The sequence below is a fragment of the Styela clava genome, chromosome 6 (genome assembly GCF_964204865.1).
Source record: "Styela clava chromosome 6, kaStyClav1.hap1.2, whole genome shotgun sequence".
Taxonomy (NCBI): Eukaryota; Metazoa; Chordata; class Ascidiacea; order Stolidobranchia; family Styelidae; genus Styela; species Styela clava.
In genome coordinates, this window is record NC_135255.1 from 12,225,093 (window position 1) to 12,241,040 (window position 15,948).

Below are 15,948 nucleotides of genomic sequence, written 5' to 3' on the forward strand. Positions count from 1 at the left end.
GTGTGTATAAGATAACAAATTATGGAAAATTATCCGAGATAACTAGTTACAGTTTTCTATGTCCTAAACAGTTTCAACATTGGCGCCTTATAGAATACAAAGTAACTTTTTTAAACAAATTTTGCCAATATTTGAAATTCCAGATTGAGAAAAGGAGTGCTGAGTACGAGAGTAAACACAAACTCTTCATCGTGGTCTTGTTTGACAAAGATCATACTACGTCACTATGGAAACGAAAGAACGTCGAATGCAAAAACTTGTTTTAAAGGCTTGTTTGAGGAGATTGAGGAAGACTATAAAAGGTTTAAAGATATAGGTACCATCATTGCACGATTTATGGGCAATAGCGAAGATAAAATAATGAGATGCCGTCATAGGTATAATAACAAGAGAGCAATGTTCAAATTTGGACACGAAGACCAAAACGTAGTAGTACCGGTATGTAATCTTTCATAGAGCCAACATAAATTTTTAAATTGAATAAAATATTCTTCTAGCGACAACAACAATCTTTATCACTGAAAACTTCAAAGCAATTGGTTCAGCAGTTAACGACAAAACGATTCTACAGCAACAAGAAGAAGAAAATAATTTTACCAACAACGTCATAACAACAAAACGATTCTTATATACACTTTGTGTTCAGTAATTAAGCCATCGTCTATAGTTATACTATGCCTTATTGAATTACATGTCATATGTAACGTATAATGATATTTGCTAAACCACACGTATTGACCAATTACATCGTAATTCTTCAGATAGATGTAAATATTATCCGACATGTTTAACATATAGTTGGAATCCGGTGACATGGGAATGGACATATGGATGTTTGTAAAAAATTGATTGATACAAATTACGCAAACTGAAAATGGCTACTAAATAAATATATAAGTTACAATTACAACGACCCAACCACAGATCCCTGTTTATAAATATAGGTATGAGCGAAGTGTTTTGAACCAGGTTTTGAAAATTTTTGAAACTAAAAAAAAATTTGTTTGACATGTTAAAAAACATGTTAAAAATCATTTGTTCCAATTGGACAATTTTTATCAACGGTGTGTACTAACACCGGACATCGATGTTTGCTGGTCTGATGTTGGTTACAAACATTTGAAACAGATTTTGACATATCCCCACCTATGACTCAACTGATAACGTGGTTTATTCATTAACTTCAGGAAAAAGTTTGTGAAATATCTTGGCCCCTGGAATCGTGTAGATTTGAAATACCGATATTTTTGTTTTGGTTAATGGAACAGTTTTGAAACTCCAGAAGTTTGGGTATGCCAATCGGATGGACGAACTCCGAGTATTGCAAAGTGGATCATTCGGAAATATTTAAATATACTACATTATAACTTACTATTATGATTTCTGATAAACATGTATTTTTTTCAAATCAAATACAAAATGAAAGCAACATTTTGAACCGTTCTTGAATTTAATTTGTTCCGTGAGCCTGCAATTACAATTTACTTTGTATTTTTGCTTGGAGACGTTTGTAAATACAAATAATAATTATTTACTAATCCGATTGGAAGTGGATATACGTTTTACGGATATAATTAGGGGTCGATAATTCCAATTAGGTGCATGGATAATCATAATCTGTAAACAAACAACGTAAAAACCAGGACGTCAAAAGTATTTAAACAGACAAAATGAAATCGAACATACCAACAATGAGCTCATTAAAATTCAGAGACCGCAGTGGAATCATTTCAAGAATTGCTATCAATAATAGGGAATTATTCAGACCATTTAATGTTTTTTTATATTAAACATAAACTTTAATATCGCCTTGTTCGTGTATTCTTAAATAACAAAATCGAATAAACTACTCGCAATTGTAATCTAGAATAGTGGCATATGAGAACTTTTTTGAATTAAAATGATAGCAACACAAATGAAGTTGAAGAATGTTGATAATTTTCAGTGCGCATTGGATTTTTTGGATTTATTTGTGTGATGTGTGACGTGAAATCATCATTCTCGCTATCTATTTTTATGATCGCTGAAGAAAATCATGTGAAAAAAGCATATGATGATTATGGACCCAGTTATGAGTAAAACACTGATTCGCCGGGTAATTCAGTTCCAAATTCTATATTCAGCTAGCAAAATCAAGCCAAAATTCCAGTTTCTTTTCGTAAACATAGACTCCCAGGGCAAACAATACGAGGTAGCAATCGATCACATAGTTTCATTTTTACAAAACAAGAAACATCAATCACACGATACATGGCCTGTATTCATTCCTATATTGTTCTACGACAAAAACCACAATGAAAATCGACACAATAGAAACCTATATTCAATACAGTACCAGTAAAGCTCCGACGTAACAACACAAAATCCGAAATAACAATGAGGATTAGGCCAAGACGACCATACAACCAAGAACGGACCGGGCTAGTACAAGATTACGCGAACAACCTTTGGTATTTATAAAGATAATTAGTGCCATACGACGTGATAATATCTCATTATTTATGATTTATAATTTGACAGTGGTGATTTGTGTAGAGAGAGTACTATGGCCCAATTAAAAGAAGAATGTTAAGAGAAAATCCATTGCGCCTCGCCCACTTGTTTCCATCGTTAAGTTTACAAAGAAATTGCAAAATATTCCGGACAAAGCGACAGCTATGAGACGAACTGCTCATAACGTGATTTGGGTTTCACGTTGAATATTTCATGCCCCTCAAATTTCCCACTAAAAAAATCATCATGTTTGCATCTCTTGTCAGTCATTATGCGCTGAGTCATGTAACATCCATTCGTTCATAACACAAGGTCTGATTACCTGTCTTCGGGTTTTGGTGAATTATTGAAAATTGTGGCAAAGTGAAGAAAAATAAAAGTGACATAGTCAAGTAATTAATTAATTAAATTCAAATTACGTTTATGATCGACCCCTGGCATCCCTGGTGAACAATAGAAAAAATGTACTTACTGCAATTTTTTGAATTTTTCAGTACCGCCGGCTACGAGTGTCATTCCAGCGTTCAAGTCGGCGAGGTCACGAACCCTATGCCCTTCGCAGGGTGTATAAATGTTTCGCACTGCACCATACTGTGGTTTTAGACCGAGCGTAACCTGAAACAATAAAAACAAATAAGAAAAAATCTCACGGAAACTTATAGGAATCAGATGTAGACAGTTATAAATGATTAATATGTAATATGGTACATATATATTCAGTATATTGAGTTTTCTAAAAAAACATTCAAATTTTAGTTAGTATAACCAGTTCGGACCACCTGAAGTATGCGCACCAAGATGGCGCACAACCTGAACTCAGGTTGTGTACCAGGTTAGGGTTCAGGTTATGCGACATCTTGGTGCGCATACTTCACGAGCACCACCAGTTTTCATAAATTTGCAATGTGGATATTTAAAAAAAATCATGCAAGCTTAAGCAATATGAGTGTACATTAGGAAAATAAACGAAACTGGACTAAGATGGTCTTTCGTGATTCCTAGTAAATTGCGGCTAATATATTATGTGTGTTTTATATATTTATATATCTGTTCACTTGTTTAATTTTACGATAGTTTTCGATATATTTTTAGCCGGGTGAAAATACACTTTTAAATAGTTTAATCATTTTTAAGAGGGGATCATCAAATCGCATTGCTGTATTTACAATTTTGATACAGATAAAACTTTCTCACCAAATTCATGAATCCATCAAAATCAGAGATATGTCTTCTGTTGACGACGAATTTTCTTCCAGGAAAATGCCCGTCCCCATTTTTGTAAACGACAATTGATTTCGCTATTTCTGGTTGCTGCATGGTATTGAGGTTATTGAACCTTTGATTCCTAAAATCGTCTGAGCCTGCGTATTGTTCCTGATGATGCGGATGATGGGCGTCTTCTTGTCGATGGTAAGCGACTTCCGTCATTTCACGGCAACAGGTTCGGAATTCTGAATTCTCTTCTGCGCAAAATACTTCCCAAGATTAGCCTGCGCAGAAACTTATTTATTGTTGTTTGATAATGATTATTATTCAACGAACATTATCAATAAGTCTAAGAAAATAATAAAGCCTTTAACCTTTCTCAGTATATATAACTGTACAAATAACTTTTCTAATTCACTATGTACGTTTCTCGTGTGTATATACACAATGGCTGACCGAACGTACATCGCCTGCCTATAGAATTATTGATTTTTACCAGCATGCACGACTGAATAACAAATTAATTGTGCCAATGCTCTGCTTGGTATGTTTTTCCAAAGTTGACTATCGTTATATTATGTCATGTGCTTTTGCAAATCATATCTTATACTTTAATAGCATCTCATTAATATGGGAATGAAATTACAAATAGCAACAAGAAGAGATTTAAATAATGCGTGAAATGGATTAGCGTTTTGCACGTGAATTACTTATAAGCTGATGCCAATTATAACAATTCTGGAGTCGAGTAAGCACAGATTATATTGGGTATGACAGGCATCTTCGGTATGCAATTCTGCTGAGCTGATACAAAATATATCTACTCTCAACTTCTAATAATCTGCTCCGCATATATATATTATATATAATAAATTCCTTCCATCTAAGATATAATTATTCCTGCAATTTGTGACGAATGATATACAACATTGGTTGGAGATCGGCCTAAATTATTCGAATCAACTGATTCGCGACAAAACACATTGGTTGCTCGAATAAAATCAAACATGAATACGTGGTAAGATGTTCGAAAAATTACTTTGTCAAAAAGAGAAAAAATAAATATACCCTTATGTAAAGAACGAGTCAACACCCAGTCAAAAAACGTATTGAGCGGATGGTGCAGAATAATTTGTTGCAACGAAGTCAAGCGCAGATGCTACTCGTGTCTGCACCACGCCTTTCATAATATCACAGATTGTGATTAAATTTTACGAATCTCATTATAAAGTAATTCTTAACATTACACCGTTATGCACCTGGTATAGGTAATGACCTAAAGCTGCTTTCAATGTGGTCTATAGTGAACATGAATTGAATATACAACGAGGACTGACATCATGTTTACAACGCTGCAAAGTGAAAGTACAGAGTACAATGTCAATACCTTAAAATAGATCTTCTGAACCTCACGACAAATAAAACTTTACGTGCTTGATGATTTTATGTAACTTCGATAATTCTTCTCTGATCGACCTGTGCGAAATTTGTTTTCTTTCCCATTGAAATTTTTTTACAACCTTTCCTACTTCTGCAAATATGCTCATTAATTTTTTAATGTCGGTAAGACATACATTTCCCCTAATTCCTTAGAAACGACCTGAAAATAATGTGAATATACGTTATACAAATACGCTTCGTTACCATTTTTTCTCACGGCAAAATAAATTTGAATTCAATTCTGGTAAAAAAACATAGCGCTCTTTGATTCTAGTGTTGAGAGAATGTATTGGTAATTATTGCTGGGGTGCAGTTTTATATGTGATTACTATTATTTGCTTCAAAATCGAAGAAAAACACGAATAGTATTTCTGCTTTAAAAAATCGATGAGTGAGGTTTATAACACATCGATTATAAGCAACAACCATTAATTTATAACATTATTTTTTTATTTAAAATTTTACAACAATGTCAGAGCCAGTGGCGTAGCCAGGGGTGGTTTTGTGGGTCGAACCCCCCTCCCCCCATTTTAAAATGTAAAAAAAATCAATTTTTTGTATTATAGATAGCAATTTGCCGTAGCTTGAAATGTTTTTTAGAACAGACAAACAGAGACTGATCAGAACAGACAAAATTCAAATACGTGAAGATAATTTGTTTTAAATGAATAAATACACGGTTTCCCGCTATCGGTACCACTCTTAGTCACACATTTGGTGGGGTAAACAGTTAAGTGGTATATTCGTACAAAACCCCTGTGATACGCTATTATCATCATCATTTTAGTCGAAATTCCTCCTCATGTCGCAATTTTAACCACAAAATGTAAACAAACGTTAGCTGAATGCTGCGCCATCGAATACTTTGAACGCGCTCGTCATTCAGTGATAATGCCAAAGATCGCTATTGAGATACAGGTTCGAAGTTTGTGTAACACGAGTGTGAGCAAGAGCATTGTTGAACAACTATCAGTGGGATAGTCAGGTAAATAATATGCACTTTTCTCCTCGAGAAATAGACGCCATGTACGTACACCCTCGTATTTTTGTCTAATCTTACAGCAATGTTCAAACCAAAAAGGTTCTACATTTCAATTACAATGAAATCTAAACGAACCACCCAAATATGGAATAAGAATATAGGCGACACCATCTTACAGACTTACTTTTATCAGTCAATTATGTATGATCAGTATATAATTGTAGATCTCTAATACTGGCATAAGAAACGTCAAAAAGCTGCACGACACTACAGCAACGTTTAACCAGCAGTGTTATCCTAGGTTAGTGTAGCATGTAGCTATGTTACAATCATACATCTGATCTAGCCTAATAGCTCATCCACCGTGTATTATGCTTGTAAATATTATTATACTAGAATGCTAGGTACTGAACTAGGTAAGCGCTTATTTTTGCTAAAGTTGTATCATACTTTCTTGAAAATTTCAACGGATATGGTACGCAATGCGTGCTAGGCGCATTTTACAACATAACTACAGCTGCCTCCTACTATATCTCGTTGAAGTACTCGACGACATGTCGCAAACAATCACGCCACCACCAGTCAGTCTGAACTGAGATTTACGGATAAGACAAGCGTCGCCATGGTGATCACATGGGCATGATCATGTCGTATTATCACCACCTAACGGCCTGAAACATTGTCTTCGGGAACTGCCGGATGTTTTGCTCATCATAATATCCGTCTGAACTTTGATATTTAAGAAAATGTATTGACAATGTTACATTTATTGTATTTTAGGCTGTCACCACGTGACTTTGTACCAAAACCGCGGCTAGTTTCTATCTCCCATCTGTAGCATCTATAGCAAAAGGCGATAACGATCAGTTTGCACCAACGACTAACATACCGGTTTGCATGCATTCCAAGAATTTTATATTGGGAAAGTTTTATTTAATTCTTCAATTTATGAAAAAGAGGCTTGATGATAGCCTCGAAACGGAACGAAATGAAAAGATCTATTTTCTAAACAATTCTCTTCACACAAAGAACGAAATTGATAGCTCTTTGTTCGTTGCAGCAATCACCTGTTTTGTAGGGTTGATTGATAAATTGAAGCGAGTTGCAGTATCGATACTTTTTTAACAGCTAATATTGCGGTCCCCTTCAACGCCGTACATGTTTTATGTCGTGTAGGCCTAATCGTAATTATTTTTGTGGTCGTGTTTAAAACTTAACAAAGGTGTGAAATGGAGGAATCGCTGTCCTATATGGACCAATGTACCGTAATATGCTTGGGATACATCTCGTGTTTCGGAAACCTGGAAATACAATCAGGAGAAGCCGATGACCCAGAAAATCTCGAGTCTTTGTGCACAATTGCTGATCAAGAATTAATTGAGTTTGGCGAGAAAGAAGGTAACTTTAAAATATTTCTAATGGCTAACAAAATGAACTGAAATTGCTTTGAAATAGAATTTTTTATTCTTATGTGAATGAACATTTTATTCAGATAAATATCTAATATAGTTTGCACAAAAGATGTTCCATATGTTGTTTGAAATTTCATATAAAAAATAACACAAATACTGAAAAATATCAGAATATTAGCCTAGGCTATGTCTGTTAACAAGAAAGATAATGGATGATGCATAGAAGTATGTTCTAAGACACCTATTTAAAGGTAGGTAACTTATAAAGTATTCTTGTCTACATTTAATTTCTTTGCAGAACTGCAAATTTTCTTGAACACATCTGCATGCTTGGCAGAAAAATTCAAGAATTCTGATAATGATGAAGAAGCGATTTTAGGATGTTTGACTATTTTGCAAAGGTATAAAATACCAATAACACTTTAAAAAAGTAGCATCTCTTGTTTATCGATGCTTGATATATGAATTGACCCTGCTATAGTTGTTTCGGTTGAGCTGATTTTTCAGATTTAAAAGCACATTGCTTAATTGATGGTGCCCAGGTATAACTGTATACAAAATATTGTGAAAATATATTTCTTTTCTGAATATGCTTTATTAGTATAATTAATAGTTTCTATTTTTGAGCAATGTCACATTTATTCTGGTTTTGTAATTTATGTCAGGAATGTGACAGGAGTGAACATTTCTGGTCGATTAAATGGTTTGTGACTTTGTATTGTTTTCCATTTTTAGCTCTTTAGACCAAGAAAATTTTAATGAATGTGCAGACTCTATTATTACTCATCCTATTGAATCTTGGGACAAGGTATTATGTTTGTTATTATACAATACAATCACCTCATAAAAAGCTTTAAAATTTCGTAATACAAATTTTTCAGGTGTCACAAATACTGCATTTAGTTTATAGAGCATGCGAACAATTAGGAAGTGCAAAGGTTGGAACTGTGATTGACGTTGGTGTAAGGTACATGAGAAAAAACTTCACAGATTTTGTAACGTCACAAGGTGGTTGGGTAAGAATATATATATATATATTCGAGTATGAAAAATTAATGTTGCAAAAGTGTATAGGATTTCCAGGGATCGTTATGTGCGAGAAGATTGCTGGACTCCTTGCCATCGTGACGGGTTAACCTAATCGATGATCGGTCACGGCTTCCTCCACCATCAAGTCCATACTTCAAAAACAAATACCTGGCTAACTAATTCCATACTCGACATGGACTGGTAACCAGACGAGGGGCCATGGTTCGCCATATGATTATGCCATCTTATCGGCTTTCCTTTCCCCTGGGATGAGTATGTATATCCTATCCTACTTTTTATGTTTTACAAAATTCTTTGATGTAATATAAAGGACTGGTTTAATTTTTTGAAAAAATGTATTAAATTGGTTTTCCATGTGTGGTACTTTTTTATCAAGTACAAATGGAAAGGCTATGTATGTTTACTTTGCTTCAATAACCCATTTCATTTTAAATATTACCGTACTAGTTGAATCTTGTTTGCCTTGCATGACGTTTTATTGCAGCGAAGCCTTGGTTTTGAGAAAAGTCAAGAAACAGAACAATTAGTGAAAGAAGAAGACCCGATATCTAGCAGCATTGTTCTTGTTTCAGATGAAGGATTAGATCAGGTACAGTACTGGACCTGATGTGTCTATTCATATAATACAAAAGAAAGCTTGCTTAATTTGAAAACATGAAGTTGATCCCCGATTCTGTGATGTCATTTGATTATCAAATTCACTTAAATAGGATGCCTTAAACTTCACATTAATAAGCGACAAATCAATGCATGCCGCAGGTGTCTATATTTCATTTGAAGCAGGTTTTTCTAAAATTCAGCCCTCGGCCCTCCTATCTCTCTAGTCACGAGTGTAGCTTTGTGATGACTACAATAATCTAAAGTAAATTGATAATGGAATGTGCCACAAAACATCACTGCTAGAAACCGGTTGAAAGCAAAAGTAGGTATTTTCATTGAAGAGCATAGGGTCACACGTCTCTTCTTGGATCATGAAAGCATAGCATTTCGCTATCAACTTTGGGTATTGACTTTGCAATAAGTGTTGTTAAAGTAAATGCAATAGAAAATGAAGTTCCTGTATGTGTTTATCCCAATAAAATATCATTTCCTAGAGTTCTATATCTAATTTTTTCACAAAATTATTTAATTTAATTAAGGGATTGCCACCAAAATTTGAGACGGCTGTTGGAGCTGGAGATGCATCTGCAGCAGGTATATTTACTGGTATGTTTTTTTCACTTTTCTCCTTCAAATAAAACGCTCCAAGAGAGGCTGATGAGATATGCAGATTGGTTTAGTTTTAGAGGGACAACATATAAGGTTGCTCTACCAAATAGTTCCAAGATTCATCAGATTAGGTCAACACTAATCATATATTTTTTAGTAAGTTTCATTATTTGGTAAGGAATCTATGGTCACTATACTATACCCATACTGTCACAAAATACACTAATTTTACAAGAAATGATACATTGAATCTCCTGTCTTTCATATACAGATAAAGCATCGCCTCAAAACGAAGAAGAATCAATTAATTTGCAAGACTCCTCTGCCTTGGCTTCTCCAAAGAATAGAACCCCTGTGCCTCTTTCTCCACTTAGCACTCCTCCATTTTCTATACCATCATCAACCAATACAGATGATGACAGAGACAGTCTTGCAACTCCACCTGAGATGGTAGAAAAGCCATTAATGACCGAATCATTTATTCGAGCAATGGGAGGTGAAGATATTAGAAGGGAGTCTAGTGGAAATGGCAATGATTTTGAAATAATTGGATCTGAAAATGGAGCATCTATGACAGACTCACAGAATGTGATGCAGAGTATTGAAGAGTCGCAAGTTTCTGAGCTAGTGGTAGAAAAAGAAGAAATTTCTTCAGTGCAGAGTTTCAAAGCACAAAGTGCTGATCTAGTGGTAGTAAATGAAGAAATTTCTTCCGAGCAGAGTTCCACAGCACAAAGTGAATTGGATCATAAAGTTTCAACGCAGACAGCGTCCATTGTAGAGACTGAAACCACTAGTGAAGAGGAGCCAATATTGGGTGGCTATCTGCCACATATATCACTTGGAGTGGCTGCTGCAGCTGCCGTTGCAGGTTTTTTTGTCTTGAAGAAAAACATGTAACCTTATTGGTTTCTGTTATAATTTATTCATAAATCGACTTCTGGGACAAGTTGTAATGTAAGAGTAATGGAGCAATGCCACTTCCAATTATGCAAGATTTGGTCACTGGCGATGCTGTACAAATGGTGGCGCTTTATGCAGTGTTTAACAATTGCCAATAGTGAGTCCCTTCCCCACTGTGAATTCGATGTTACACATCAATGATAGCAACGTACAGCCCACTAGAGAATCATAAGCTAGGAAATGTATGTCTTTGTCGCCATATTAAAATTTATAATTTTGTTTCGTAATTTTTGCTTCAAATAAAGTTTGCTCAGTTCCATGCATGAATCTGGATATTAGCATGTATGGGAAATGTGGTTCATGGTAGACTAGGGTTGGCATACCGTCCGGACATGTCCGGAATATTTTTACTACGAGGTCATGAAAATAGTCATGCACTGTCTGGAATTTTGCTTTTTCAAATATGGTGACCCTATGTTGTACAGAATAGCTAAAACCAATTCCAGAGACAGTTGTTTAAGACACAGAATCCGAACACTTGTCTAGAAATTTCCCTCTTTCAGTGGTTTACAAGTACACAAGGCTGATGAAACTGACCATCTCGCAACTAATAAGCTAATCTTATATATTGTGACCGCCCTGGTATTTTAAAATTTAATTTGAAGCATAGGTAAATAAACTTGGCACATCCAAATAGGTAAAAATTTTCAAAAGGTTTGAAAGTCTGATTTATCGCAGAGGTAGTGGTTCATAACCAAGGCTACCTACCTGCAGTAACAGAAGTTCATAAAGAATTGTTAAATAATATTTTACTCGAGAGGGATTGCAACTACGGAAGGCTCGGATTTGTCTGAAATAGGATTACTATTACTCTCGATAATTATCTCACAAGTCTCCGAAAAAAATATTGATCCTGGCAATTTCAGCAGCTAGAACATTCAGGTGAGGCGCAGGTGGGATGCATTTGCTGCTTTAATTACATACAGTACACCAGATTCACATTAGTAAATTGAAATTTATATTCTCTGCACAGAGATCTGTATTAAACGAATGGCGCTCGCAACAGAACATGGAATGCTCAACGTCCCACATACCATAGCCTCGTATTACTACGTCACTAAACCTTGAATTCCTTGGTTAACGAACCCTCTATCTCAAACTCCGTTTAGGAAAGACAATATTCTCTGGACAACTTTATTGCCAGTTTTATTATAGGAAGAAAAATGAGAAATTCATCTAGAAAAAGAATCCCAAAATTTTCCCTCCTGTATGTTTACGTCTTGCCTCTTCATGATCCATGATTCCACAACTTGTTGTAAGAACGATGTATCCAAACTGTCTTGATGGAAGAAGGTTATTCTGCCATTTATCCATGTCACGAATTGACACATCAAATCTTGGGGCAATAACTCCACATTTGTTTAGTCTGCCATTCAGATGAACAACAATCTTGCCAGCCCTGTAATATATAAATACACAGGTAGTTAAATTTGCAATTACAGGAGGGATACTACGATATTGTGTATTGAACTGAAGGTCTACTTTGGATACGTATGTGGCTGTTGCCCGAAGGATGCTTGAACTAAGGTGTATCAAACTGATAAATAAGAATAACATAGTCTCTCACCGCACAATAATAAGTAATGTGGTATATTTGTTAGCTTTCTTCAGATGAAACAACACATAACCGAGAATATCTTGTTATTCTAAAATAAGTACGGTAACTAGTTGCAATGAATCAATGTGCAAACTGAAGTAATCACAATTGTTCAATAATGTAACTCTTATCCAAAACGCCACAAAAAAGGCTTGCTGAAAATCAGGATGCGCTGGATTCTACCACCAGGATTACCACAAGCTGGCCGTTAACTTAGGCTTACTATATATATAAAACAAAAAAACTGGACAGTGCGGAGCCGGATTGGAGTAACCTTGGTTCAATTCAGAGGCTCAGTAATATTCAACTTGTATGTATATTAGTAATATTCAAATATTCAGAAAACGTGCAATTTTATTTCAGCATTCTGAATAATGTAACAGCAGTATAATGATAAATGTTGAATTGAAGTATTAAACATAATAATTATGATATGACAATATAACAATAGTCTCTCTCTCTCAAAACTAGAGAAGTGAGTCGCAAATCAGTTATAAATGGACTGCCTCCATTAACAAAAAAACCCTGGACAAGATTGTTACATCAGGACTGTCGTGGCTAAACCGGGACATATATTAAGCCTATGTTAGCTCCGAATGTGAAGTGATTAGCTCCAGCTACCTGTTTTTGAATGCAACTTAGCGAAACAAGCAACTCAGGTTGATTAGGAAGTTACAGTCAAAATGACGCATGGAATAAGAGACTTTGGATCAAAACTTTGGAAAAATGGACAACATAAATCTTCTCGTGAATCCTATTTCAGTACTATAACTGACAGAAGCCGAAAAGGGTTGGAACAATTTTACACGAAAATAAGAATATAAACTATTGGATCTGTCTCAAACGACTTTAATAAAAGTTGAGATTCTCAGGGAAATACAAACAAGTGATCAGAATAATGAAGACCTCTGTGATGCTAATACTTTTATATATGGCAAAAATGGCCTCTGTTCATCCTAAATATATGGAATCATGATTATTATTAGTTCTCATATGAAACAGTTTGACTGCCTTCAAATGCCTTTCATGTAGCAAGTAGCCTACACATGTTTCAGCGTTCGTTTGTTGTGTTTGATCAAATGTAATTATTGCCCAAATGCATTGACATGTCTGTAACGTATTTGCGTCCGATACACTATGTACTTGTCATTTTTTTCAACTTGTATGCATGCTTCAATTTCCATCACATGAAACGCCAGATGAGCCTCAATGCTGCTCATCGAGTTATTTTTGGTGAACGAGCACGTGCATTACGCGTTATAAACTTTATTCTTGAGTATTGCTCGTTTTTAAGGCATTTCTGTGATATGATTTTTTAGTTTTGATTTTTGATGAGTGTTGAGTTTTCAGAACGCACAGAAATAAATTGTATTGTATAATAAGCAGTGAGGCACAGTTCTGCAATTTCAAGATGTCCCCCCATTTGGTTCGATAAACCAACACTCTATTTGTCTCTGAAATGAGGGCGTCTGGCACAACGGCAGATCACATCATGACTATCTCGATAATAATTTGAATCAATCGTGATGTGAGTTGGCCGTCATGTGACCAAAATCTCAATCTTTTACTATTAAACTCTCGAATGCTTGAATGCCAAGGAATTCAAATGATGACGTTTTCCGATTGCGCTTCCTTTTAGTTTACAGCGACATATAGGTTTGTGCTGATATGGAGGCCCAGACTGTATTGTAAAGAGGGGTTTGCACCCACTGTTATAATATACGTCTTTTTAATGTGTTATTCTTGAAATCTGAGAATTGTGCCGTACGGTAAAGCAAGTTTCATAAAACGATTTACCTGTGATCATCTACGATCTCAAATTCCCCAATATATCCGTGTTTCATCATTACTGTCAAGAATTTAACAGTAACTTTAGAGCATGGTCGGATCAAGACTTGTCTCTTTCCTCTCTTCTCTGCATTACAAAGGCACTTTAAGGCATCAGCCAATACATTCATCCGAACCATGGTCGCACAATGTCGTCCAACCAGAGAACCTGTACATACAGACGTATTCACTTTATTGATGTTAGCAACAAAAATGTGATACAGCACACATCATGCAATAGCTGCCAACAATACTAGGCTTTGTGAGTAATTATATTTATATTCAAAACACTACCGTAATAATCTTAAAATTGCTGGTAAGCTACCCTATGCAGCTATGGTTCCTTAATAGAGTAATATCTGAATGCGTTCGGCACTTACGGTACAGAATTAACATTCAGTTATAATCTTGTTTTAGCAGTTGAGTTTGGCGCTTTACAATTGAAAGAATTAGAGTACTCAATGAAATAATGTCTGAGAAAATGCATCCTGCTAATTTGATACCGAGAAACAACTACCGTACCGGTATTGAAACGACAACGAAACACTTGTTCTACAGTCAAGTTTGCCACTTTACGATTGAAGAAATTAGAGTACTCAATGAAATACGTCTGTAAAAATGCATCTTGCTATTCTGATAACTGAATATATACATTAAAACGACAACGAAATACCTCAAAAATCAATAATCAACTCACGCAAACAGTAACACGGCGAAAAGAACGAGGCCCAGCACCCGTCGCGCATCAGCGATTGGGATATAATTATTTGGGAGGCTAAACTAAACTGCGGCCACGTGGAGCAAGAATAAAAAAAAACTTAAAAAATAGATACAAGTTTTTAACTTGAATGTTAGATACAAAAAAAAATTAGATACAAATATCTCAATAAGATTTTGAAGCTAGAGCATTTTGGATCCCGCTCTTCCATCTTTTTAGGTGACCTAACGTAGTAAAATTGTCTCATGTTTTAGATCTTATTTGGCAATTTTTTTGAATTTCCGTCCAAGGTTTGTCATTATAATTTATATATTTCACCTTTAGAGAAATATGCCACATTTTATTTTTTCGATATATTTTGTCCGCGATGTCATAGAAATATTTCAGCCACCGTAAGCGTTTTTATGGTATGGCATGGCATATTATTCATGAATACAAGTAGCATGTTAGAAATCATTTCAATTTTTACAATTCTTGGAATGACCAATTCATCCGATAGAATATACTTCGACTTCCAAAAAACAATGAACGACTAGAATTCCCAGATAATCAAATTATTGCCTAGCCTAGATAACTGACGCCTCAAGGTTACAGAAAAGTGTTAGGTCATCATTGAAATATGGTGTTGTAAGCATTTATAAATTTATTTCTAATTCATTTCACAGTAATTGAAGAGGCCATCGTCTACCAACGTTTACGTGGAGCAATGATGTCATTGCGTGGAGTACAAATAGTAGCAACGTTTACGTGGAGTACAAATAGTACTATTAGAATGATATTCCCTTTTGTCTATAATGCTCCCCCCTCATTATTCACTCTATTGCGGCAAATGTAGTCGTCAACATCGACAACTGGTGAACAATTAATGGAGCCGTCATATTTTTCACAGTGAACATATTTTTTTAGTCGTTATTGAACACGTGAGGGGAAATATGGATCGTTCTGATATTATGTTGTTGTTGGACACGTAGTGGACATAACGATCGTTTTGTTGTTATGTTGTTCTTTGTATCGTTTTGGAGAAATCGCTTTTCTCTTCCAATACTGGACC

General features: G+C 35.2%; 3 protein-coding genes across 6 annotated transcripts in view; 1 reads left to right on the plus strand and 2 right to left on the minus strand.

Annotated features, from left to right (window-relative positions):
* The window catches only part of LOC120330913 (uncharacterized), a 28,198-nt gene extending 22,874 nt beyond the window's left edge, over window positions 1–5,324 (minus strand). For 2 of the 3 annotated variants that reach the window (XM_039397900.2, XM_039397903.2), the window contains exons 1-3: window positions 5,087–5,324; window positions 3,688–3,956; window positions 2,966–3,108 (exon numbers count right to left, since the gene is read on the minus strand). In XM_039397900.2, coding sequence (XP_039253834.2) covers window positions 2,966–3,108; window positions 3,688–3,921 — 377 coding nt within the window. In that variant the 5' untranslated portion in view covers window positions 3,922–3,956; window positions 5,087–5,324. Of the gene's footprint in view, window positions 1–2,965; window positions 3,109–3,687; window positions 3,984–5,086 lie in introns of all 3 variants that reach the window. The other variant, XM_039397901.2, reaches the window with a different exon arrangement.
* A 1,567-nt stretch (window positions 5,325–6,891) lies between these two features.
* LOC120330860 (uncharacterized) lies at window positions 6,892–11,016 on the plus strand. 2 transcript variants are annotated; one of them, XM_039397821.2, is made up of 7 exons: window positions 6,892–7,519; window positions 7,832–7,934; window positions 8,269–8,341; window positions 8,415–8,549; window positions 9,068–9,172; window positions 9,723–9,789; window positions 10,064–11,016. In XM_039397821.2, the coding sequence occupies exons 1-7, from the start codon at window positions 7,351–7,353 to the stop codon at window positions 10,690–10,692; spliced, it is 1,281 nt and encodes a 426-aa protein (XP_039253755.2). In that variant the 5' UTR covers window positions 6,892–7,350; the 3' UTR covers window positions 10,693–11,016. The 2 variants fall into 2 exon arrangements, with proteins under 2 accessions (XP_039253755.2, XP_039253756.2); XM_039397822.2 differs by having other exon boundaries at window positions 6,898–7,519; window positions 9,723–9,777.
* Window positions 11,017–11,875: 859 nt separating this feature from the next.
* Window positions 11,876–14,376, minus strand: LOC120328969 (small ribosomal subunit protein uS8). Its single transcript, XM_078113975.1, has 2 exons — window positions 14,150–14,376; window positions 11,876–12,154 (listed from the first exon to the last, which is right to left on the minus strand). Exons 1-2 carry the CDS (start codon window positions 14,317–14,319, stop codon window positions 11,932–11,934), a joined length of 393 nt encoding a protein of 130 aa, XP_077970101.1. The 5' UTR covers window positions 14,320–14,376; the 3' UTR covers window positions 11,876–11,931.
* Window positions 14,377–15,948: the final 1,572 nt, after the last annotated feature.